Here is a 26,697-nt window from a genome sequence, read left to right as displayed (position 1 = left end):
AAGCACGTCACGACATTTTTTAATGATTATGTTCATTTAAAGGGTGACATTTCACGGTGCATGAAATTACGGGCGAATGCCAACGTACAGTTGCATCCGCCGCGTAGACGGTAGCTTCAAAGATGGTGGTGTTAATGTCCAATTGACCGATATCAGTCACTGCCACTTGCCAACAGCGCAGGACATATTATAGTGCACAAGTTTGTGCGCAAACACAGACGCACTCTCTATTTCCTTTCCGAAACAATCCGATAGGACGGCAATCAGACAAGACCGAAAAGAGTTTAGGCGAAGGACCAACGACTTGACGTGCTATCCAAAGCACGGGAATATATCACATACTTCCATCTTCTAGACTCCGGGCTGGTGCTGACGATGAGAATTTTGCGACAGAAATGCCCATTAACCTTTTATCAGCCCAGCCTTGGATTTAAACTCCAGACGTCCGAATCTTTATATCTAGCCACTAGACAAATGAGGCTTTTATAAAACCGTAACATCAATTCACACGTCAGTTCACATTGAGGAGGAAATGAAGATTGTTCGATTAATCGCTGCAACGACATTACCATTCATTTTATTATATAAAAAATATATTTTACAGACAATTGTAACTTAACGCTTGAAAACAAAAAGTTATACATTACAAAATTCAACTCTATTCGTGTTATATGTTTAACATTTGCACATACATGATATAGAAATGTATATAGTTATATATGCCGCAATAAGATTAATATTTAAATTTGGAATTTCTTGTACTATAAAGATATGAATTTGATAATCAGTAGTAATAGTATAATGGTATCGGGTTTATATGTCAAAGCGCCAATCCGATTTAAATGATTTTTTTCCCGTCATAATATTTTACATGGATATTCAATACGGTACGGTATTCAGTTCTCAAATATGTCTACTACTGAAAAGTCAGCGACAGGGTTTATCTATATTTTATAAATAAATCTCACAAGTACCTAACAATTCTATGATAAGAATTAATGCATATATTATATCATAAGATAAATAACATATTATTTTAAACAAGCCTTTTTACGCTTTGCAATTCGAAGCGATTTATTTATTTTCGAAGAATTTTAAAAATATGAAGATGTTTTTTTAAAAATAATCCCCGCGTAACGTTCGCGGAACGGGTGGTACAGATCACAAAACAATAAAAAACGTTTTTATATAGAACCTGTTTTCACTATTTCCTTTTATAAACTTATTTTACGTTTAGTATGGTATAGATATGACTGGCTCTTTTAATTAATTATATAGGTAAATATAAACCAAAAATTATAGCATTCTTTTTAATTTAATTATAGTAATATTTCTATATTATTACGACATATATGACTCATTTTATTTTAACATTAGCGTTTACAAATTTATTAATTTAATTACAAACTATGAAACAGTATTATATATTGTGTTAGGCTGACGAGGAAATGGACCACCTGATAGTAAGTGGTCATCACCGCCAGACTGTAAGAAATATTAACTATTTTTCACATCGCCAATAAGTCGCCAATTTTTTCTTCTATAGAATAGGAAGGCGGATGAGCATATGGGCCACCTGATGGTAAGTGGTCAGCAACGCCCTTAGACATTGGCATTGTGAGAAATGTTAACCATCGCTTACATCACCAATGCGCCACCAACCTTGGGAACTAAAATGTTATGTCCCTTGTGTCTGTTATTACACTGGCTCACTCACCCTTCAAACCGGAACACAACAATACCAAGTACTGCTGTTTTGCGGTAGAATATCTGATGAGTGTGTGGTACCTACCCAGACGAGCTTGCACAAAGCTCTACCGCCAGTACAATCTATCAATCTATCTATAGTTCTCAACTAAGATGTCATGTCCTTTGTCTGTTGTTACTAATCACGGACCCTTCAAACCGGAACATAACGATTTTTAATAATGGCGTTGTACCCAAACAGGCTTGCACATAATCTCTATGATCAAGTAATAAAAACAGGAGTGGCCTGGTATTGAGATAAATAGCGTTTAGATCGAGATATATATACTTATTTACAGTATTTTTGCTGTACCACAGCTGAGCTAAAGCGTTGACTATTTATTAACTGTGCTGGATGTAAATCGTCCCACTGGTAGGTAATGATTTGTAACTGGTCTTCGCTTGCATGTTTGATGTAGGCGTCAGGTAGCATTAATCTTTCTTTGGTTTTCAAACTTTCTTCTGTCAAATTTAATCAAAATCGATCCAGTAGTTTTAGAAGTGAAAACGTACAAACAGACAGACAGATACGATTTACTTTCGTATTTATAATATTAATATAGAATTAATCCGACATACTTCGTTTTCTTTAAATAACTTTCTATACCCTTTCATGTTATAACAGTAACAGTAACAGTAACAGCCTGTTAATGTCCCACAGCTGGGCTAAGGCCTCCTCTCCCTTTTGAGGAGAAGGTTTGGAGCTTATTCCACCACGCTGCTCCAATGCGGGTTGGTAGAATACACATGTGGCAGGATTTCATGTTAAATCTTAATTTAATTCTATTGTAACATTTATACAAAATTAATGTCAACATTTGTACATTATTTAAAAATAACTAATCGATAGACATTATGTTTTTAAAGATACTTGATACTTTCAATTGGCAGTTTTGGAATGTTAAATTCTCGACTCTCGTGAATAAAAACGTTATTTATGAGAAAAATTAACTACCTTTAAACTAAAATATTATTATAATTAACATTAAAATACGCTTCGTCTCTTTCATTAGTACGCTAAAACCCACTCACTTAAAAAACAGAGTTTAATCGAAACTGAACTTTATTTCGCATACTTATGGAGTCCATTATCTCGTATATTATCTCCAATATCATTGTTTCCCGCGTTTCCCGGGCGGCTTCTGAAGCTGGAATCCCGAATCGTTCTGTGTCGTTGCACCAAATGTTAAGTTCAGCGATGTGTTCAGATTCGTCTGCGGGTTCGCTTGTGGTTGCCAGTTTGATCCTGATAAACAAAAGTCTATATAAATTTCGGTTTGGAAATGCATTCATTATAAATTTCTTGTTATATTATGGATAAATTGTATATAACAAAAACGTTGGTTATGGCCAAAAATAAAGATAATCAGCGTTGGCGACAATTATAACAGAATTTGATTGAACCATATCAAATTATATCAAGAACTCGCAGTCAACTATACTATTTGAATAATGTCGTTATTTGTAATAGAACACCACTACTCTAACATAATAATGGCACAAAGCCCTACAACCAAGTATGACCATATTTCATTCATGTTATACGTCGGAACAGTGTTGCAAGTTTATGAACTATTTAAATATAAGACTGTATGTAAAGTATGAATATTTAAATATATGATGGAGAAACAGTGGCGCCGTCATCGATTGAGATTATCAATCCTTCAGAGTGATTGAATACTTTTTGCTGTTATATCATTCTGGCGAAACGTCAATCACCGTTAATTTTAATTACGTATAATATAAGATGGAATTCCCTATTATCCCTACTGTTTCACCGATATATACTTTATTACTTGTTTATATTATACTTGAATATAGATATTCACGAATCAATTCGTTTAAAAAAAAAATTGTTATACATATGGCAACACCAATTTTGTATATATATTTTAAGAAACGTCATTGCCATCGGGGTTTGGGTAATAGTGTTAGTGTGTAAATTAGACGTAACAAAACATTTCGCACTCTTCGAAGCAGCATCTCTGTTGGGACGTAATATATCGTCCACTGTACTACCAAACTGGTGATGACGACATCGAAAAAATGGGATCCCGATTGGAAAAAATTAATTAGCAATCATTAAGAGGTAGAATTAATATAACAGATATCAGAACATACCAGTAGTGTCTCCGGTCGGGAACGTAGACAGAGTACTACCCAAGTACGTGAACGGTGATGGACCAGCCAGCTGTTGAATGTTTCCTGTTAATTATAATATTAAGATTAATTTTATTAGAAACCAATCGTTATTTCGTTTTGAAATCAGCTTAATATTATTATCATTGTTTCAATATTAATTGTTAAATAATAAGTAATAATGAAAGTTTCTCTATATTTTATTTACATTAAATAATTATATTTCCTTTCTTAAAATTAACTGAAAAATGCAAATTTTGGAAAGAGTTCCAAAATATTTTTTTGCCCATTATCAGGGGTACAGAAAAGGACATAGGGTTTCTAAAACCAGCCAGGTCTCTCCCTCTTCATCCGCAGACAAAGCAATGAGCAGAAACTAGTATTTTATAATTTAGCTTAATAATAAAGAATAAAATTACCAAAGGAAAAAATTTAAATATCGTACCTAAAGCTGCTCGGGGGTCGGAGAGAACGGCGCTACTCAGACCGACGTCGCTTACATTTCCCGGCTTTGTCTTCTTCCTGGTGCCTTCAGCATCACGCAGTATTTGATCTAAGCTTGCGCTTGCTGTAATATAAATACATATGATATTGTAGAAATAATTACTGCAACAATATTGTATTATGTTAAGAGAGAACACAAAAATGAAAATAATGCCAATATTTGAAAGGTATATGTTTCGTTTGAGTCATATAAAAACTACTAGCCTTATTGATACGGAATTTTCATATAATATAGTTACTATCCCTACACATTATACACTTATTTAGTTATAGTTAGATGTCACCATAGTCGGAGAGAAAATTGTTCGTTCAGGAGCTACTAACAAATAATTTTCCATATCAAAAACTAAGTCTACGAAAGCATTTCATACAAAAATGAGAAAAAATGAACAATAAATTTAGTGCAGTCCGCGACAAACTAAAGTCAGATAAGGATCGCTCCATAGTTTTTAGGAGAGCTGAGGCCAAGTAAGGCTGGTGATGGGTAAGGTCGGAAGAAGAATAAGATATGAATACAACTTACGTGAAGGTGTATCAAATACATTGGTAGGATCTTTGAGTATGTACTTTCGAAGGTTGAGATATTGTTCCTTTTGAGCTTCGACCTGAGTGTGAACCGCTTGCAGCCTGCCCGCGAGCGCTACCAACGACTCGTGCATCCGACGTATACCCAGGGTTAGTTCTAGAAACAAATATAGGTAAGTGGTAAGGTGTTCAGATATTTACATTATATTTATAAAAATATATAAACAAATTAAAAGCGTCCATTAGCGCAATTGATTGCGGGACGGATATTGTTATCCCCACTCCTAACAGAAGCTGTACGCTTAATTGGTGGGGTAAATAGGAATGTTTTAAAATTATTTAAAAAAATATATATAAAAATAAATTGTGTCAAATACTGGAGATAATTTTCAAATCGAATAAGTAGTACGAAGATTATTTTCATAGAGGAATTAGACTTATAGTATAATATAAAACTTATCAAGAAAATACACTATACATATTACATTTTTTTGTATATAATCAATAAGTTAATTGAATAAGACATTAGAATTAGAAAGAGAGAGTTAAGTTTTAACAATACTTATTAAAAAAAATAAAGTTCAAATATTTAAAAAAATAAAATAAAGAAATAATTGTATGTATATTTCTTTAATGTTTGATAAATTTTCATTGATACTGGCATTTATGTTTTGTGGAATAGTTTATATATGATAATAAAAAAAAAATAGAAATGACATTTAAAAAAAGATTTAATGTTTTAAAAAAATAATTATTGAGTAAGAAAAGTAGTAAAGAACTGTGAGGAAAAACGGAATAATAAACTTTAAATGTTGTTTCTTTGGATACAAAGCAACTTCAAGTTTATTTATTTCTAGTATTTAAGATAATAAAATAATATTAAAAATAATAATAAAAATTTAGCTTATATATATTTGACGGTAAAATTACAAACCTTGTTCGGTAAGCAGCTTGGGAGACGATTGCATCTGTTTGTCGGCCACATCCATCTGTCGCCGGAACGTTATCAGATGTTGTTCCAGTTCCGCTATCAGATCCTTGACGTAATTCGGTGGCGTCAGACCTTCGAGCTCGATACCTGGGGAAATATGTATATATTTAAACTAAACATTATGGAAACATAACACATGTGGTGCAGAAAATTTGTGTTTTGTTAAGGTTGGTTTGTATTTAGATTAAGTAATCAAATGTATAAGCAAAACAAGAAACTGTGTGATTACTTCAACTATTTACTAATAGAAAAAAGAATACGATATACTAAAAATAAATTATTGGGATATTAATTTAGTGATATATGTAGATGCGTTTCAAGACAAATAATTTTTTTCGTTTAAATCGTTAATATTTCGACTACGAAGATATGCATATGATGCCAAGACCAGTCTTTTTCAATTATAAATATGTTATTCAGCGCCACGCTAGCAGCACGCGATACCTGGCGGGTCGCGCGCCGCGCTCTCAGCGGCTGCCAGCGCTGCGGCGGCGGCGGCGCGCAGGCGCTTGGACTGTGCGCGCGCGCGCCCGCACTCGCCGCGCAGCGCCAGCACCGCTCGAAGGGTCGTCTCCGCCTCGCGGCCCACCTAGGCATTCATAACTTTCAACACTAAATTGACAAACACGTTTCATTTGCAACGTGGTATGAAAAATTAACATAGTTCATACATTCAGAGTGATCGTGAATAAAATTTACGTCGAAAGTAATTATATTCATGCTTTGTCCTCGAGATTACCATAAAGTTACATGTAGTAGATACTAGATGTCGCCAGTCTGCACTGTATTTGATTTTTTTTTTATTATTATTGGAGGTAGGTACAACTTGGTGCTGGTGTCGCTTTCTACTATCTTCATTACACGTTGATTGCTCCGCCAGTCAGTACGCGTCAAATTATGTTGTGCGTTTTAATAGCTCCGTTAGAAGGGATAGCAGGAGCAAACGTAAACGTGTTTTTTCGAAAGACTATGAGGACATAGCCCTAGACATGAGACCAAAATCGAAAGTTGGAACAAAAGTTAATGCGCACACGACGCAGTGATCGACATAGGATATCGAGATCGAGGAGACTGTCATCGTCATCAGATACATCGCGACAGTCATCCAGCTCGAGTTCCGGTTTGCGCTCGTCGCTGACAGAGTACGAGCATGCGGGCGGCGCCGTTGCGGGCGCACTGCCGTTGGAGTCGCCATGCATCGAAGGTAAAAACATATATTAGTTTCTTTAAATCAATAGTGCGGTTAACCTATAGGGTTATCACCTTATTGATAGAAGAACATATTCTTACGTTATAATAGTACAGCGGTTAGTCTGTGGGACTATCACTTTAATAAACATAGCCATGCACTAAAGTCTTGATGCGGGCATGCTCTGGGAATGTCATTTCATTAGGCATTTTGACTACCTGAACAGCAATAAATAAATAATGCGGTCAGCTACTAGGACTGTCACTTTATTTCATATAAAAGTATTAATTTGGGAATGCGGTCATTCTTTGGGACAGTCACTTAACCAAAATATACTACTTACATCTTAAGTACGATTTCATTACCCCAGGGTGCGCCAATACCATCAACAAGCGCCACTGCCACCGCCTTCAACATCAGGTAGTTTGGACTTTCCCCTAGGGTCATCAGAACCCACGACAATGTAAAAAACAAACTCATGGACAAACATTTACTTCTAGTAAACTGTATCTTAATTGAAGCACCCACCCTCAACCCGGAGGTGGTAACTGCCATTCCAGAAGCTGTTCATAAAAGATACAAAGGCATTGAGTTCAGACAAAAACAGCGAACTTCCGCAGTGTCATGCATAGCCAAAGCTTTCCCTTATGACATCAGAAACAAAAAATACTGACGTCATTCAAACATTGATAGACGCTATTAAGCTCATGTGCGATAGTCAGTACACTAATTCAACAATAAAAAGAAGCTTCATTCTTAATACCTTGAGAAAGGAGCTTAAAGATCAATATCAAGCCCCAAAAATTGACAAATTGCTTTTAAGCGAAAACCTAGCTGAAACTCTAAAAGCAGCTAAGGTTATCTCAAGATCCGGAGCAGATATGAAGCTAGCTCCTTCTAAGCAACCTACTGTAAAAACTAAACCATAGTAGAAACATTTAAACTGGCGTGGTCCTCCCCAGAACCACTGGCTGAGAGGGACTCGGAGGACGAAGGAGCCTGCCAACAAGGATTGCCCCGACAGATCATCGAAGCAGTCGTTGCATCCAGCACAGCATCGCAACCGCGACCACCATTAGATACGGTAAAATATGCCGGTAGGCTTTCTTACTTTCGCAGACATTGGTCACTAGTTACGCGTGATAGAACTATTCTGTCATGTATAGGGGTATCAAATTTCCTTTTCTCGTCTAGTAAAACAGACGAACCTTCCCGTAACAAGAATATTTTCCGCAACGGAAAGAATTCAATACGAACAGTCGATTCGCGATCTTTTAGCAATAGGAGCTATTACGGAATGTAAACCTTACCAGAACCAATTTTTATCTCCTATATTTTTAGTACCAAAACCAAACGGCATGTATTGGTTTATACTAAATTTAAAAGCATTCAATAAATTCATTGATACCGCACACTTCAAACTCGAAGACCTGCGAACGGCCTTAAAACTGGTTTCCAAGGTATGTTTTATAGTACCGCCGATTTCTATTTCACAAAAAAAATTATGAATTTAATGTACTGCCTTTTGGCTTATGTACTGCCCCTTTTGTTTTTCACCAAAATTATGAAACCTATGATCAGCTTATTGCGATCTTGTGGCCACATGTCAACAATATATTTAAATGATATTTTATTGGTATATAATAGTGTAAAAGTTATAAAAACATAAGCGATACAACGAGGCTGTTAGAAGCGCTAGGCTTTATTATAAACACAGCAAAGAGTAATCTATGCCCTACTACCACATGTAAATTCTTGGGTTTTTTAATTAACTCCCATAATTTACAAGTTCTCATGATAAAATTACCAGAATCAAATCTGAATTAAATAAATTCCGTAGTATAAATCGTTGTAAGGTTCGACAATTCGCTAGTTTAGTTGGGCTACTTAACTCAGCCCAGCCGTCAAATACGGTTGGTTTTATACAAAATAACTTGAAAGATGTAAATATTTAACTTAAAAAAAAAAAACGATAATTATGACCAATTTATGAACATACCACCACCAATATTATCAGACCTTGATTGGTGGTCACAAGCAATCATTCGCCCGGTAAATGACATTAGACAAAATGAGTTTTTGTTTTTTTGACAAAACTCCCATCACCATGGGGATGCCTTCATCAACCCTGTAGTGGGAAACGGGCTAATGATATGTGGACGAATTAAGAACGTTCCCGTCGCATCAATTATCTAGATATTTGAGCTGCATTTTTCGGGCTAAAAATATTTGCAGTCTTATCGCAACAATACTACAGCCATATCATACATTGTATCATACGTTTTGAGATTGTGGAAATCAAAAAATTATTGTTTTCAAGATAGATTTATTGTTCATTGACGTTACAAGAAAGATATTGAATAAGAATAATTTGTAGGTAGATGAAAAAGAAAATTATATATAGACAAAGTAAAATAATGTTGCCATTCTAAAAAAAATGCGCTTCAACATACAAAAATCATATGGGACCTCCCATAGGTCAGTTCCCGCACCTGACAAACGTCACAGATCTCTGGCAATGGTGCGAGGTCCGAAACCTGTTTGTTTTTCCATCTTATATTAGCTTAGCCGATAATGTTGTCGCAGATGCTGAATCACAATCCATCTAGATATTGAATGGGATCTGTCAGATTTCGCATTTAAAAAAAATTATACAAAATTTCGGAAATACAAAAATTGACATGTTTGCCAGTAGACTGAACAAAAAATGTGTGAAATATATATCGTGGCATCGAGACCCAGATGCTTTTGCAATAGATGCTTTTACAATCTCATGGTCGTATGTATTTCTATAGTTTTCCGCCATTTGCCGTAATTTTGAAAACATTGCGAAAAATAATTAATGATAAGGCTAAGGGGATCGTGGTAGTAACATTTTGGCCCACGTAACCCTGGTACGCTTTATTTAAAAGTTTGTTAATTTTAGATCCTCTTATATTCAAACCCTCTGACACTTTGATTATCTCACATCAGCAATCGAGATGTACATCGGAAGATTACCCTGGTTGCCGGGGTCTTATTAGTACGTCACTCCTGAAAAGAAATATACCCCTAGCTTCTATACCAATAATGTTGGCCTCACTTTCAAATAATTCAGTTAAGCAGTATGACACATACCTGAAAAAATGGTTTATATTTTGGCAAAATCAATAAAATTGATTTATACCGAGGATCCGTAACAAATATTATAATGTTTTTAACGCAATTATATAAGTCTGGTGCAAAATATGGAACTTTGATTAGCTGTAGGTCGACTCTTTCTCTACTTAGCCAAGAAATAATAGATGATCATATCAAACGGTTCTTTAAAGGGGTTTTCCGATGAAGTCCTCCTAAGTATGATACTACATGGGACACATCTATTGTTCGTAACTACTTAGTAATATAACTGTCAACTAAGAATGTCACTGGCCATTCGGTGAAAAAGAATAATGACAGGACGCTTGAGGTAACAAAGGGGGAGGACTTTTTGGGGAGATCTTGGAAGGACGAGAATTAACGCCAGCGGAGAAGATATCCTATTCTGCACGTGGAAGATAAAGAGTTGACAGTTGCGGTAGCTCGTTCGAGTAATATTAAACAATTTAAGTATTTATTAATGTTTGGTGATATTTCATTATTTATATAAAGTTACTACGTAAATTGATTATTACGTAATGGAAGAAAGGAATTAATAGCTTACTATACATTCAATAATATTTAATTTAAATATATAATGTTAAGGCTCAGTATTAGAGGATTAGGTTAATAGAGTATGAGGTTAATAAATGAGAACGTTAATTTATACTAAATTTATTTTATTATTATTTTATGGTTAAATAATTTGAAAAGGCTTGATCAATTTAGTTTGTGTAAAGAAAGAAAATAAAAATATTTTGTACTATTTAATATAATTGTTTAATTAATAAACCTTTCATTATTCCTAATGCATGTTTAAAATTAGCTGTTAATACTTAAGAGATTAATATCAAAATCCCAGATTTGATAAAAACTTCTCATCCAGGATCGTCGCAGCCACTGCTAATCCTTCCTTTTTTTTCGTCAACGACCAGAAATATGCCCTGTTCTCGCATTGAGCTGCTATATAGATAAAACACAATCTCTACATAAGTAAGTAAGTCTTTTTATAATTATTCGAAAAACCTCGATACACCTATCACACCTCAGACACTGAGTTTTCAGTCGGAGAGATTAAATCAACTTTAAGTAGTTCTGGAATAGATGTGTCAATTTATACACATACTACAAGACATGTGGCTACTTCCATGGCACATAGGATGGGTGTTAATGGTATAACCGTATCAGAAAAAGTGCAGGGTCGAGCGGTCGCTCCAAAGTTTTTGGTAAATTTTATAAAAGAGAAATACCTAATCACTAATGCTAATCACGATGATAACTTCGCAAGAAATATTATGAGTGATTCACTAAATGATTGAATTAATTAAATTTAATATACATTAAAAGAAGGATATTATACTTTCGTCGAAAAATATTAGTTTGATCATCATAAGAAAAATATAAATAAATAAAATGTACTGTTCTTTGAGAGTTGATATTTTCACTCTCCACATCTACATGTAACTTTATACTAATCTCGAGGACAAAGCATCCCACCCAACCCTATTTATTATTTCCTTTATACTAAATAATTATAATACAGTGACAAATAATAACCATCTACTTGATACTCAAATATCAACATTTGCAAAGAAGATGCTCTGAACAAAATGAAGATAGTAGAAAGCTGCACCAGCACCAAGTTGTACCTACCTCCAATAATAAAAAAAATCTCAAATACAGTGCAGACTGGCGACATCTAGTGTCTACTACATGTAACTTTATGCTAATCACTTAGGACAAAGTCTTCGTATAATTATGATAGAACTTTATGTATACGTAAGTTCGTTTAATCATTAATTATGCGTTACATCCAGTTTCAATAACAACTTCACTGACATTTGTCGGTCGTTAGTTATTGGGCCCGGGAATGAAATCAAACCTTTTGATTGCTTCTTTATTACCCACTTAACACACACTTGATGTGAAGTGCGCAGGCGCATGAGGAGCGGGCTAACGTGTAGGCAAGGCCGATACAAATATTTGTATTAAATAAAATGAAGAATTGAGGCCATGAGAACCATAGTGGCCTAACTCATTTTTTTACAATATTGAGTTTATAATTTTTTCCAGTTCAAATTTACTGGTGGTAGGGCTTTGTGCAAGCTCGTCTGGGTAGGTACCACCCACTCATCAGATATTCTACCGCAAAACAGCAATACTTGATATTGTTGTGTTCCGGTTTGAAGGGTGAGTGAGCCAGTGTAATTACAGGCACAAGGGACATAAAATCTTAGTTCCCAAGGTTGGTGGCGCATTGGATATGTAAGCGATGGTTGACATTTCTTACAATGCTAATGTCTAAGAGCGTTGGTGACCACTTACCATCAGGTGGCCCATATGCTCGTCCGCCTTCCTATTCAATAAAAAAAAAAAAAGATCATTTTGATAGAACCAGAGTGGCCTAAAAATGATACAACGAATTTTCACTAGATGGCAGCATAATCATTGTTATGGTTTTTAGTCAGTGATCTAAATTTGAGGTGCCATACTAGCCTAAGTAAGATAGGCCACTATGGTTTAAGCAGTCTTTAACTTCACTGTAATGATGACATTAGCTAGGCTACTTTTTGACAGTCTGTGGATGACAAACGTCATTATTTTCGCGCTCATACGTGCTTGCTTTATCGTTCAGCAAATTATTTTTAATTGTTAATAAGTGGCTATTTGACAATATGGAAAACGACCGACAAGAATACAATGTGGATAACGAACTTCGAGGTATGTATTACAATATTCCATTGTATTGTATTGCAATAAACATGAAGTGTTATTTGTTAATAGTCTTCTAAGAGTTTTCATTGTTTACAGAAATCTTTGGGTCTGAAGCAGAAGAAGATCCATTTCAAGACTCTGGTTCAGAATACCAGCCATCTGGACGTAATTCGACAGCATCTACTACTGATTTAATTGAGATTTTAGGTGACGAAAACCAATCCCCAAATAATGTAACTTCTGAAATTACTCCAGTTCAATGTAAACCTAGAAAAAGAGTGAGACAACCTAGCAAATGGAAGAAGAATGTGAGAAAGGAAAAGCGTTCAAGAGGTGAGGAATATATTAATGTTAAAGGTGTTCTAGTGCCACCAAAACAAATTATTGATACTGCTCGTGAGTGTAATTGCCAACATAAGTGTCATGAAAAGATTCTGCCTGCTCAGCAAATAATTCTGTTCAACAACTTTTATGCTTTGGGAAATTATAACTTGCAGACATCTTACCTTTTTTCTTTAATTAAGGTGATGCCAAAAAAGACATGCACTGCTTCTGCTGAATCTAGGCGTTCAAATTCAAGGGTGTATCAAGTTCTTAATGGTGATGGCTTGTATGTTACTGTATGCAAAACATTTTTTAAAAAGCTTTTTGGTGTCAGTGATGGCAGATTGTCTAGAGTTTTAAAAGATAAACTAGTTATTCCCACACCTCCCACAGATCTAAGAGGAAACCATGTGCCTTCAAATAAAACTCCAGAGAACAAAATACAAATTGTTAAAAACTTTATCAATAAATTTCCCAAATATGAGTCACATTATACCCTACACAAGAGCACAAACCGAATGTATTTAGCACCTGACTTGGGCTTGCCTAAACTGATTTCTTTATATAAAGAAGAAACACCACCTTCTGAACAAGTGTCAAATTTTATGTTTAGAAAAGTTTTTAATGAGCAATTCAACCTATCTTTTCATGCACCAATTACTGATTCCTGTAAAAATGTGATAATTTTAAAATAAAAATAGAAGCTGAAGAATCATCTGTCAAAAAGGATGAACTTGATTCTCAAAGGAAACTACATCTCTTAAAGGCTGAATCTGCAAGAAATAATTTTAAGATAGATAAGAATAGAGCTGCAGATGATTCTGATTTAACAGTTATAGTATTTGATCTCATGAAAACTTTACCTACTCCTGTTATTTCTACAGGAATTTGCTATTATAAAAGACAGCTTTGGACTTACTGCCTGGGAATTCATAATGCTAATAATGATGAAGTAACCATGTATGTGTGGGATGAAACTATAGCTTCCAGGGGACCTCAGGAGATTGGTTTCTGCTTATTGCGTTTTATCAAAGAGAAAGTCAAGACTAAAAAGTTAATTATGTACTCAGACCAGTGCGGTGGTCAAAACAGAAATATTAAAATGGCTACTCTTTGCCAGTATATTGTTGCCCATCCAGATTACACAGTAGATAACATAGACCATAAGTTCTATGTCAGTGGGCACTCATACTTAGCATGTGACCAAGATTTTGGATTAGTGGAGAAAAAGAAAAAGTTTTTCAAAAATATTTACTTACCGGATGACTGGACTACTGTTATTAAGGCAGCTAGGGACAGGAACCCATTTGATGTCATAAAAATGATAAAAGATGACTTTATTTCAACAAAAAAGCTGGAGAATAACATTACCAACAGGAAGATAACTGCTGAAAAATCAAAGGTACAGTGGCTCAGCATGCAGTGGCTCCTGTTTAATAAAATGCATCCATTTAAATTATTTTTTAAATATTCTAATAATGAAGATGTTTTATTTCAAAATGTAGATTTAAAGAAAAGGGGCTCTACAGATTTGACTGGTATTAAGCTGGATCCTTTATACCCTGATGGAAAACCCATAAGTTGTGAGAAAAAAAAAAGGACTTATTAGATCTTTTGCCTTTTATACCTCCAGTGCATCACAGCTTTTATACCAGTATCAAAGATAATGTGTCGGTAAGAAATGTCATAGATGTTGAGGATGACATTGATAGTGACTAAGAATACCTTTATTGTTATTGCTGTTGATGTTGCTTTTTTTAGTAAGTGTTTTTTAATAAACAATTGGCCTAACAACCATTTTTTTTCTAACCTTTTGCCAAAAACCTACTGCCAAAGTGGCCTATCTGTGTATAAAATGTAGAAAAATAGCAAAAAAGCTATTTTCTCACTATTAAAAACATAAATTGGAACATTAATAGGTCAAATAAAACATAAAAGTAATAAAAAGTATGTATTCTTAAAAGTGCTAGTTGATTAAAAAAATACTGTTTCTATTTTCTATGGTACTCAAAAAGCTTGTCCATTGAATTAGGCCACTATGGTTCTCATGGCCTCAATTATACCTCTTCCCAATACGAGTGTAATTTGGAATTATTTCGACAAGTTCAAGATTGTAGACATGTCAAATTTTTTGTAACATTTACTGCTACAAAAATTCTGCAAGAAACCTAAAAGCGCATTAAAAAAAACATTTAGACGCTCATACCAACATAAGTGCTGCACAGCAAGAAACAAAAGCTGATAAACAGCAACAGCGGCAGCAAACAACAATAACTGTTTTGTTCGGTGCAGACAGCAGTGAACGAATCTCCCGTCACTGGTATTTCTCAGTAGGTGCCAAAGCAACAAACCTTGGAGAAGTATGGTACTACTAAGAGAATATCGAGCGATATGAAAAAAAAATGACCGCGATTTTCTTGACGTTTTTTTTGACAGCTACCAACCGTTCTATTTGGTAGAGGAGAAAGCTTTCAAGAGATTTCAAAGGTGGATTCTTGGGTACCAACTGACGAATTAAAAACCATTTCTACTGTGATATTGCTCGCTTTATATGAATAAACAAAAGCCGAAATAAAAAAGGGATTATGGCCGGAGTATAACTCTACACGGTATTTCTTACGACGGATTTATGGTCCTCAAGGTCGAACGAATCATATAAAGCTGTCAACGGTCATTTATCCGGTCATTATATTACAAATGATTTCAAACTCAAAAGTGTATTGTTAGATTGTTGCAATTTCTAATATTCTCACACAAGTAGATAACAAGATAACACACAAAAAGTATTAAGCCATATTGTGGGCGATTGGCGCCTTACAAATAAAATTAAAAGGCAATTAATAACATAGGATGGAAACAATTCGGTTGTTATGACCACACGTTAAATTTAATCATTCAGGAAGCCAACAACGGTGCCCAATCAAATTGTCTTGGGGAAGGTGAAAAAAATCGTTCGCCACTTTGTAACTTAGCACGGCCTTAGAGAAACTTCTGAAGGCTCAGACAGACGACAACGCAGAATGGAATACATTCTGGTAAGCGATTAATGCAGGAAGTTCCAACACTATGGAACTCTAGTGTGTGGTTCAGCGCTTTCTGGCACTTGAGCAATACATTCGGACAACAATTGCAATTCTGAAAAAAGATTTACCCATAATTACAAACGAGGAGTGGCGCGTCCTTTCTGAATTGTCAAATATATTACAGCCTTTTGATCAGGCCACAGAGACGATTATTGGTGACACATATTACTGGGTGCTCAGTATTTGTATTTTAACGGTGTCTCATGACCGTCTGTGATAAATCTTTACCCGAACCATTTTATGACGTCACATAACGTTGTCTACCGTCTAAGGACAGGGTTAGAATAAGATTTGGCTTTGTGGAGAGGAGCGTTCTGCTTCATTTAGCACAAACACATCTCTTGACCTCGATTGTCTGTATTTAGAGACCAAAATGAAGCTAAAAATACAAGAAGCCATGTGCAAGAATACCGCACAGGAGCAACAATCTACTGATTGCTATAGTTGTGATACCAACACTAATGGATTTCGACTACAGCATATTATAGGGCCAAAGAAACACACAGTTGGGACCTTTGTCGAAAGCTATTTAGGAGATATTTGAATGACAATATGCTGCCAGTATTCAAGAGGCAAATGGAGCTGACCTCTGGAGTGGTAGCGGGATCATAAATTTGCCTAACCATATCTCGCCAAATTTATACAATATAGTAATATTATGGCGTCATTTGTTGCGTGTAAACGCATCTTCAGTAAAATGGGATTAATAATAAATGACAAGACTTACATCCCAAAAAGTAAGACTGCTGACATTTTTAAAAGTCAACTTAGATCAAAAGAGATTTGAACAATAACTTTTGAGAACAAAATATGTAATAAACAATTTAAAATACGTAATACAGTACAACCTGGATAAGTGAGAAACCTCCATTATTGAGAGTTTCAATGAGGTCCCGCTACTTTTTCATTAAATTACCTCTGTTAATGGGACTTTTTGAACCTGGTTAAATGAGATTTGAATTCTAAGACTTATTCGATGTTTAGCTCTATAATTGAGACTCTGTAGCTCAATTACCTGTATAAGTGAGACAAATTAATCAGGTTTTAACACGTCTTGACATGTTTGTTTACGTACATTTCGCGTCGTCTTTCGCGCATGCTTTGTTTGTCAGTACTATCTCAGGTTTTGACCTAAAAACAAGGGAATAAAAGTGTACAAAATGTCCAAACGTAAATATAAAACGTTATCAGTATCTGAAAAATTAAAACTTCTATCAGATTATGATAGTGGAAAGTCGCGTGATGAACTGTGTAGGGAGAATAACATGCCAAAGTCAACCCTGTGTATAGTTGCTATGTATTCTCCTTTGGACACAGAAGAAGAAGAAGACTGTGAAGAGACTCCAGTAAAAATTTTAAAATGTGAGGCAATGGAGGCTTTAGAAACTTTACACAAGTATTTCGAAATGTCAAATATTGATAATTCTAATATTTTTGATCAAATTTATTCTATCGAGAAACAGGTTTCAGCAACTATTATATGGACCGTTTATTTTGAAAATGGTGTAAGTCCATTTTTGAGAAAAATGAGCTATCACGTAATTCATGCTTAATTTAATGTAATTTTTTTATATATAACTAGTCCGTGTTTAATTTCTCAAAAAAATTCCATGTTTTGTACAACTTAAAATCAGTCGGTAAATGAAATTGCATAATCATCGATTATGAAAGTGGTGTAAGTCCAATTGACAGAGGTAGGTTGCATAGCAGATGGATGCCGATCAGTGTTTTGTTGTTTTTTATTTATTTTATACTAGCTGTGTCCCGCGGTTTCACCCGCGGACGATTTGCATTGTTTCCCCTCCGTGTTTCCACTACTCGTAAGTTAAAAGATAGATATTAAAAAATTAGAGAAATGTATTAGAAAATGTACAGTGCATAACCTGTGAGAAGAAAATAAATACGACAAGGCTGTATGACTCCGTATATTTGCCCTTATTTTGGCGAATTAAAAAAAAACAACAGTAGCGCCATCTTTTTGCAGAAAAATCCGCAATTTTATTACGATTTTTCTAATTTTATATTATTTAGGAGTTGAATTTTTAAATAAAATGTAGCCTATGTACTATTCCAATTCATACTCTAGCTGTGTATTAAATTTAAAACCAATCTATTACGTACTTTTGACGATACCTTTACCCAAAAAAAAAAAAAAAACTTACAAATTTTCAGACTTATAATATTTATAGGATTACGTGTGATATCACGTGTAAAGAGGTGCTAATTTAGGTGAGTTATTCTATTTTTTTGTTAAAATGGCTAACTTTATATTAACATCAGATAGTGATATAGGTAAGAACAAATGGTAAACCACTATTATCTTAAAACAACTGCAAATATTTATTTTATTTAATTATAAATAAATTCACACAGACATACAGCCCATGAATATAAACAGAAGAATAATCTTAGATTCAGAGGATAAAAATAATTCCGCTAGGAACAACAAATTAACGAATCGAACAAAGAGAAGAAGAATTATAGAGGTAGAATCTTCATCAGATGAAGATACTGTTATTGAGAACAAGGATTCTGCAGAATAAAATAAAGAAAAATATTTGCAACAAATAAACAAAATTAAGCGAAATAATGGTCAAAAGTACTATACAAAAAGAGGAAAATTCATTCCTGCAAAAAAATTTGAATCCAGAACGAATGTTTTTAAATCCGGAATTAAATATAAGAAAAATGAGATGATGATGAAATCATATGAGGTCTGGCATTGTTTCTATTGTTTTATCAACATTTAATTTTGTTTATATAAATGCCATTTCTATGATGCCAAAATCTGCATCGTTAATAAGGTATGAATGCCCCGAGAGTAAAAATTTGTGGTCAATTATCTCAATGCTGTTTTCCGACTGGACAACCTTCAACCACATCAATGCCATTTGTAAATTTCGATTTTGCCCAGTACACATGTCACTGTAGGCAATAACATGGTTTTGGGTCGTTACATTTTCTAAGTGCTTCAAACAGCATGAAGCCACCTCTTGCGATCCCTTAGAAGCAATGGTTTCGTCCCACACGTACATATCAACTTTATTATTATGTAAATTGTGAAAAGCCTCGTTAAAGACGTACATATTTCGTTTGTAATATGCGATTGAGACAGACAATTTCGGGTATGGTAAGGCTTTTTGTAAATCAAAAGTGAAAGCAAAGTATTTATCTGGATTTTCTGATGCTAGAATTTTATCCTCTTGTAATGCTTTTCTTGATAATTCAGCATTTTGCAAGTGAACGTCATGTCTTTCTACAAGAATCATTTTTTCGTCGTCATCAGTTGTAGTCTTAATTTTCATGTTTAGGATATCGCATTTCGCACAGATATCTTTACGTAGCAAATGGAAGCGTAACTTAAAATCTCGTTTAAAGATTTTCCTGTATGTCCATTCATTAACTGAGCTCAAGTTGTTTTCCTTGCATTTTTTCAAATATAAACTATACATTTTTCTTATATTTAATTCCGGATTTAAAAACATTCGTTCTGGATTTTGCGATCGTGTGTAATGACTTTCAAATGCCGGAAAGCTTTTTATGTGGTCTATCACTGTATTCGTCAGTAGCTCACTAGTTCTTCTGCAAGAGCCATCCATTTTTCCACGCATGTCATTCGGAATGTTCTCATGCGATTTTAGGATACGATCAATTCGTCCAGTAGATATTTGTAAAGTATTAATAAAAAACTTCTTACATATTAAAATGTTTCCACCAGATGTGACTAGGTAAAATTTATAAGCATATACTCTTTTAGTGCCCGAATTATTTTTTTGTGATTTTCGTTGAACACTAGCATATAAAAATACATTTTGCTTATTAAAATAACCTATATTCCAGGACTTGTCAAAAATTTCCATACGTTGTGCTTCATTAATACGTTCTATACATTTCTTCGAACAATTACAGTTTTTGGATTCAAATTGTTTTGTAGGAATGAATTTTCCTCTTTTTTCCAACGAGGCAGTCAAATAATGTAATGTATGAAATGACCTTTTAAATACGCCTGCATTACTCGCATTGTATTCTATATATATAAACATCGCTATTATGCAGTAAGGTAGGTCTGAAAAAAGTAGGGAGGAAAGTTCATTTCAATCATTTTCAAAATCACAATAGCAATATATCTAGTAATAAATTAATATTAACTCATTTAACCATGCTCATAAATCAATACAAAAATAATAACGATCTATATCAACCAGTACATTATCTGTGATAAATTACGTAACTATATTTTCATACTCGTTAAAACAAAACGCTAAAAAGATAAAATATTAAAGTACTTAGTTTGAAAATTTTAAAAATTACACAAGTCAAAATTAACCAACTCGAACAATTCCACTTCAATATCATAATCGAGGACTCCAAATACCCCAGTACACCAAAATTTCCGACGGATTGGAACAACGGAGTTCAACAACTCGCATTCGTACTCTCAGCAAGTTCTTTTATTTAATACCCATATTGTACGAGTGCATTAAAAATAACTAGTCCGCCATCTTGGGTGTTCAGCCATGTTTGATTAAGAGTGACGTCACACAGCTAATCATGCATTGTCATCCAAACTAAACGTGTATACAAAATTTCAGCTCAATCGGTTGAAGCAAAATGGTTGCTCCAAAATTGAGTTGCAACAATCCACCTGAACAAACATACATTGCAAGTTTTTTTTTTTTTTTTTATGTATTCGCCGGGAGGGCAAATGACTCTACTCCACCTGATGGCAAGTGGTAGTAGAGTCCAAACGCGACGACGGCCAGTACAGACGGGAAAAACGTTCTGCACTAGCCGCCTCCGCCTTGCCGGCCCGCAAGATGCCTCTTCAGGCCTCGTTTGAAGGAACCCGGGTTGTAAGAGGAGGGGAACACGTGAGCTGGTAAGGAATTCCATTTTTTTATATAAAAGCTTTTAAAAACAGTAAAATCTGATATCATCTAGTCTACTTTATTTTGGTTTCAGAGTACCATAGATTCGATTCAATACATAGATGTCCGAAACCAATATAGATACAATTCAATATTGCTTCAAGGCGATATTTTCCATGACTACAAGCGTGTGAGCGACTGGAGCGAGCGTGGCGGAAAGGGCGAGTGCTGGCTTGATAAATGTTGCTCCGCCGCACATTCAAGACGCCATATTTTTGAAAATCCACAATAAAAATCACTGAATCTCGACCCGTGATAACGTGGCAATCCAAAGTCAGAGTTTTTTATTTATTTTTACTCTTTAATAGTTGGAATAGGCTATACAAAAGACATAAACACTGGTACTGCAAGAAGTATAAAAAAAAAAATCTTAAAACCAAATCAGATCATATAGCTTTTGCCTGTAATTCTTCTGGCTCACTAACCGTCAAATCAGGTCTAGTCTATAAGTTAACAAATATTAAATATAAATTCTTATATTACCAACATTGTTATTTAAGTCAATAATTCTCATTTATAAACCTCAATACTTACTAATATTATATAAACAAAGAGGTCTGTTAGTTTATCCTTTTTTTAACGCAAAAAAAAAACACACAATATAAATTCCATTATCAGGCCCATAATGTACAAGCAATAGATAAATAAAACTTTGAGTTACCTTATGCAATGGTTTTATTGATACGCGCATCACATCTGAACTCAGCGACTTCTGCTTCTTGACAAACTCCTTGAAAGACTCTACTGTTGTTGATATTTCGTTCGGCAACTTCGTTTGCTTCGGGGGCTCACCTAGTGGAAAACAGCATTATATAATTACATATATCAACGGTGTTTAGAAAAAAAAAATACCTATTAAAAAAAAATTACACTTTTACAAAGAATTGTATGAGTTTAATACATAAAAAATACTTACTTTTTCCATCAGCTGTTGTAGCATTATTTGTCCCCTGTTGTGTGGCACCCCCCAGACCTAGGTTTGTACCTAGAAAGAAATACATTTATTAATTCACTATACATTGAAACACATAAATTTAAACATATAATACAAAATAAATTTTAAATAATAACAAAAGTACATTATAAAAACTATATAGAATGGCATTTTTATTTCATTCAAATGATTGATTACAAAAACAAATCATCCTTAGTACCTTCTTAAATGAATTCAATAAGTTAAATTGGTTATTATTTTAATGTTTAAACTAATACGAAATAAATACTATTCTCCTTAATGGATGAAAAATGGTTAACCAATTGACATTTATATATTATATGTGATTAACGAAAGTCATTCTTTTCCTGAAATGTCAATAATTAGCACAGATTATACTATAGATATTGTATCAAAGACATTATTAAGCCCAACTATTAAGTAAGTAATGAAACTAATTATTAAAAATAAATGTATTCTTTTACTTTTTTTTGTATATATAATTTTATATAAATGTATAAATATATATATATATATATATAATACATGCTTAAACATAATACACACAGAGCAGAAGGCAGGGTCACTGCAAACTGTGCCGAAAGACCATTTGAATATTTAATCACCAATTTTCTCCTTCAATTAGAATGAAATTATACATCTACAATTAATTTACGTACCAATCGAAAATTCAAATTATAATATAATATACCTTGTGTTAGAAATTTTGCATTAATTACGTTTGTTGTACCAATTGTATCTGAAAAGTGCAGTGATAGAATTTAATACCAGTATTATTCTCCAACTATTTTATATAAACTATTATTGCTATACTCTTGTATATAACTCATGGTGGATATAAGTGTTACGTGAGACAAAACATATTAATTAATATGCTTTCGTGGGCAAGAAGACGACATGTTTGGACTCATATCATTTTCAGAATCTATTAAATCACTGAGAATAATGCAGATTATATTATATAAAACCTATTTTTGCTATGATATAAAACTTAAATATGCTTTAAGGCACTAGAGGATTATACACTATATCATAAAGTTTGAAAAATAAATAAAATAATTTACCAACCATTTGTATAAACAAAAACTACTCTACAATTAATTATGCTTTAAAATTCAACTACAGCTATTGTATTATAAATGCATTATATATTGATATTAATGTGTTTTGCAATGTCTATGTAAGTTGATCAAGATATATTATAATAAAATAAATATATGTTTCAAAATTGGATTGAACTTACTAGATGTCATAGTAGGATAACAATCCTTCCTAGCGCTTTTTATAACATAACTATGGTCATTATCATTAATGCTGCTCGTATGTGGTGGGATCATTGGTCTAGTCTGAGGTATAGGGAATGGATTCGGAAACATTATACTGGAAATTAAATAAAATTCGATTATATTAAACAATATAAAAAACAAAATTTGCTTATAATTATTTGGCATATATACATATGTGTTATGTATTTTTAAAAGGATTTATAGATAAGTACATTTTTTTTATGTTTCCCATTACATGTTGATTAAGATATTAAGCTAGCAAGTAAAGTTACCCACCGTTTACTACGTTTACCGAATAATAAAGTTAGTTTTGTATCGACATCTTGTTGATTTTCTTTTTTGCCATTGGCATAACAACAGTTATTGAGTATATCATTAATTTTGGACAATTTTTGTTTTTTAGTTAAAATAGTTAAGCAGTCGGGCAAATAGGTCACTTGATAGTAATTGCTCATAGATTTTGGTGCTGTAAGATATATACATTTCGTACATCACCAATGCACCAATAAACTTGCAAACTAAGATTTTATGTCCCTTGTGCTTGAAATTAAATTAGTTTACCTTCAAACCAGAACACAACAATACAACATATTGTTGTTTGGCAGTAGAATATGTAGTGAGCGGCCGGTACCTACATGCTTGCACAAAACAGTCATGCTTGCGCAAAACTTAACATCAAGTAAACTTTATTATTTCATTATCTTAGTAACTTAACTGTAGTACCAACAAATGGATTCTAGTCAAGCTATGATTGAATTGATGATTAACAGATATACCAATAATTATTCAAATATAAACATGATAAATACTAAATTTGTGCATACCTAGACATTATTTATTTAGTTAAAGGAGAATCACAGAAAATATATGGACTTTGGTCCATAGATATTGGTTTTTACCTGGGTACTCTAGGTACTCAGGTAAAAACCAATTACTTAGGTACTCTAATCTTATAATCTTAATTATAATCTTAATTAGGTACTCTAGGTACTCAGGTAAAAACCAATTGCATTAGTATTTTAGCGCATTATTTGCAAAGTGCAAAAGGAATATAAATAGTGGTATCTTTAATATGTATAGAGTTATAGATGAATTAAAACCTGCGCACAATTGATTTAAATAAATAGTGAGTGAAAAAAAATTAGACTACTTATATATTCATAACTTTTTATTCCTGTTTAGTGGACTATAAGCCAACAGGTCTCGTTTGTGGTGGATATTTGGATTACTTTTGGTCATTCTCCTTTAGTTTTGAATCACAATGTAATAAATTGAAGTATATATATAAATTAAATATAAGTGTTGGTTTTTTTACTGTTTCTTTTTACTAGAGGCTTTAAAAAAAAGTGGAAGAAATAAGTTTATGTTGTTTCCAAAAAAATCCAAATTGTAGTTGAACTTGAATAAAATACATTTGCTTTGAGTTTTGCATTTTAAATTTAACCTTTTTGTTTGTTACATATTATTATTATTCCTAACATATATATTATTATTTGGATAAATTAAATTTATACTAAATATATAAAATATAACTCACTGAATGCACTTGCACTTGTTGTGGCAGTGTTTGTTGAACCAAACAATCCAAAACCGGTTGATGTTGTCGTAGCTGTACCAAAACCAAAACTACCAAGTCCACCAAGACCAGTGCTTGTCGTTGTACTAGTACCAAGTGATAAGCCTGCAATAGAGTTATGTAAAAAAATCTTTAGCACAGTCTATTTGTATGCACGGTCGGTATTTAGTGATATTAAAACGAAAATATATATCGTAGAAATACTTAGTAAGTATATTTTGACGAGCCGGTTGGCGTGGTTGGTAGATACTTGCCTTTTCACGCCGAAGGTTGTGGGTTCGATTCCCACCCAGGACAGACATTTGTGTGCATGAACATGTCTGTTTGTCCTGTCTGAGTCTGGGTGTAATTTTCTATATAATTATGTATTTACAAAAGAAAAGTAGTATATGTAGTATATCAGTTGTCTGGTTCCCATAGCACAAGCTTTGTACAAGCTTAATTTGGGATCAGATGGCCGTGTGTGAAAAATGTCCCAGGATATTAATTAATATTAATTTTACTAAGTTCATGATTTATTTTCACACAATACAAAGGCAAAAATATAGTTTGTCAAATTCACATGAGTGTTACGAGATAATTAAATACAAAAATATCTTTATATAATACATTTTATTGCTTAGTAGTTCAAATTATATAATCTAAAAAAAATAAAATAAAATACCTGTTGTCGCTGCTGTGCTTGTTCCAGTACCAAAATTTAATCCACCTCCTAGACCTGTAGAAAATGATGTAGTCGTTCCACCAAAGGCAGGAGTAGTTGTTGCTCCTATATAAAGAATAATACACTATATATATGTTTTGTTTCAAATTGAACCACTTCTCTTATAATTATACCTACCAAATGCAGGAGCAGCACTAGTTCCAAATGAAAGTGCTGTATTCGCTCCAAAAGCTGGGGCACTTGATGTTGCACCAAATGATGTTGAAGCTCCAAAAGCTGGAGTGGTTGTAGCGCCAAACGCAGGAGTACTCGTCGTGGCTCCAAAGGTAGGCGCGCTCGACGTAGCGCCAAATGCAGGAGCAGTTGATGTGGTTCCGAAAGCAGACCCGAACGCTGGAGCAGATGTAGCTGGAGTTCCGAATAGACCAGTCGCAGGTTGAGTCGTCGCAGTTAAACCAAATGCTGGAGTAGCTGGTCTGAAAATTGTAATATTAATATGAAGGATTTATTTAAAAAAATATTTAATTGAAATGATAAATAACCATAAACTGTTATATATAATTTAAAACTTTTTTAATTTTATTCAAAAACAGATTAACAAGACTTTAAGGGTAGATAAGTTCTAGAATGAAATAAGGTTATATATAAAAAATATTTATTTAATATTATTATTATTGAACTTTCAAGTTTAACTCATTTTATTTAGGATAGAAAGTATTTTTATCAACTAATTATATTTACTTACTTATTAGCGCCAAAACTAAAACCTCCAGATAAACCCGTTGCTGCCGGGGCGCTTGATGGGGTACCAAATGAAAAAGACATAGTTGAAAGTGTTGTGTGACTTTTACTAATACTTAAATATAAATTAATATAAACAGAACTTAAAGTTTCATTTTAAGAGTACCGTAATAAAAAAATATAATTTTTATAACACTGGTGCTTTGTAATTTGC

The 26,697-nt window shown here is 33.6% G+C and overlaps 1 protein-coding gene across 2 annotated transcripts; it reads right to left on the bottom strand.

The window, feature by feature from the left end:
- Positions 1-635: 635 nt before the first annotated feature.
- On the bottom strand, positions 636-26,697 carry LOC126776809 (nuclear pore complex protein Nup58). 2 transcript variants are annotated; one of them, XM_050499605.1, is made up of 12 exons: positions 26,488-26,697; positions 25,920-26,218; positions 25,743-25,844; positions 25,040-25,183; positions 22,178-22,246; positions 21,923-22,053; positions 6,350-6,494; positions 5,849-5,992; positions 4,913-5,071; positions 4,331-4,453; positions 3,868-3,951; positions 636-2,992 (listed from the first exon to the last, which is right to left on the bottom strand). In XM_050499605.1, the coding sequence occupies exons 1-12, from the start codon at positions 26,565-26,567 to the stop codon at positions 2,859-2,861; spliced, it is 1,614 nt and encodes a 537-aa protein (XP_050355562.1). In that variant the 5' UTR covers positions 26,568-26,697; the 3' UTR covers positions 636-2,858. The 2 variants fall into 2 exon arrangements, with proteins under 2 accessions (XP_050355562.1, XP_050355561.1); XM_050499604.1 differs by having other exon boundaries at positions 637-2,992; positions 25,743-25,847.

Source organism: Nymphalis io, chromosome 21 (assembly GCF_905147045.1).
Source record: "Nymphalis io chromosome 21, ilAglIoxx1.1, whole genome shotgun sequence".
NCBI classification, from domain to species: domain Eukaryota; kingdom Metazoa; phylum Arthropoda; class Insecta; order Lepidoptera; family Nymphalidae; genus Nymphalis; species Nymphalis io.
This window is presented reverse-complemented; position numbering and strand designations above follow the sequence as displayed.

What these genes read in the sequence shown, in the direction of transcription:
- LOC126776809 (XM_050499604.1), bottom strand. Translation starts at nt 26,567, where the DNA reads ATGTCTTTTTCATTTGGTACCCCATCAAGCGCCCCGGCAGCAACGGGT. An exon ending in TAGTGCTGCTCCTGCATTTG is followed by an intron (nt 25,848 to 25,919) that starts GTAGGTATAATT and finishes TTCTTTATATAG; the next exon opens with GAGCAACAACTACTCCTGCC. An exon ending in CAAGCTGCTTACCGAACAAG is followed by an intron (nt 5,072 to 5,848) that starts GTTTGTAATTTT and finishes ATTTGTTTCTAG; the next exon opens with AACTAACCCTGGGTATACGT.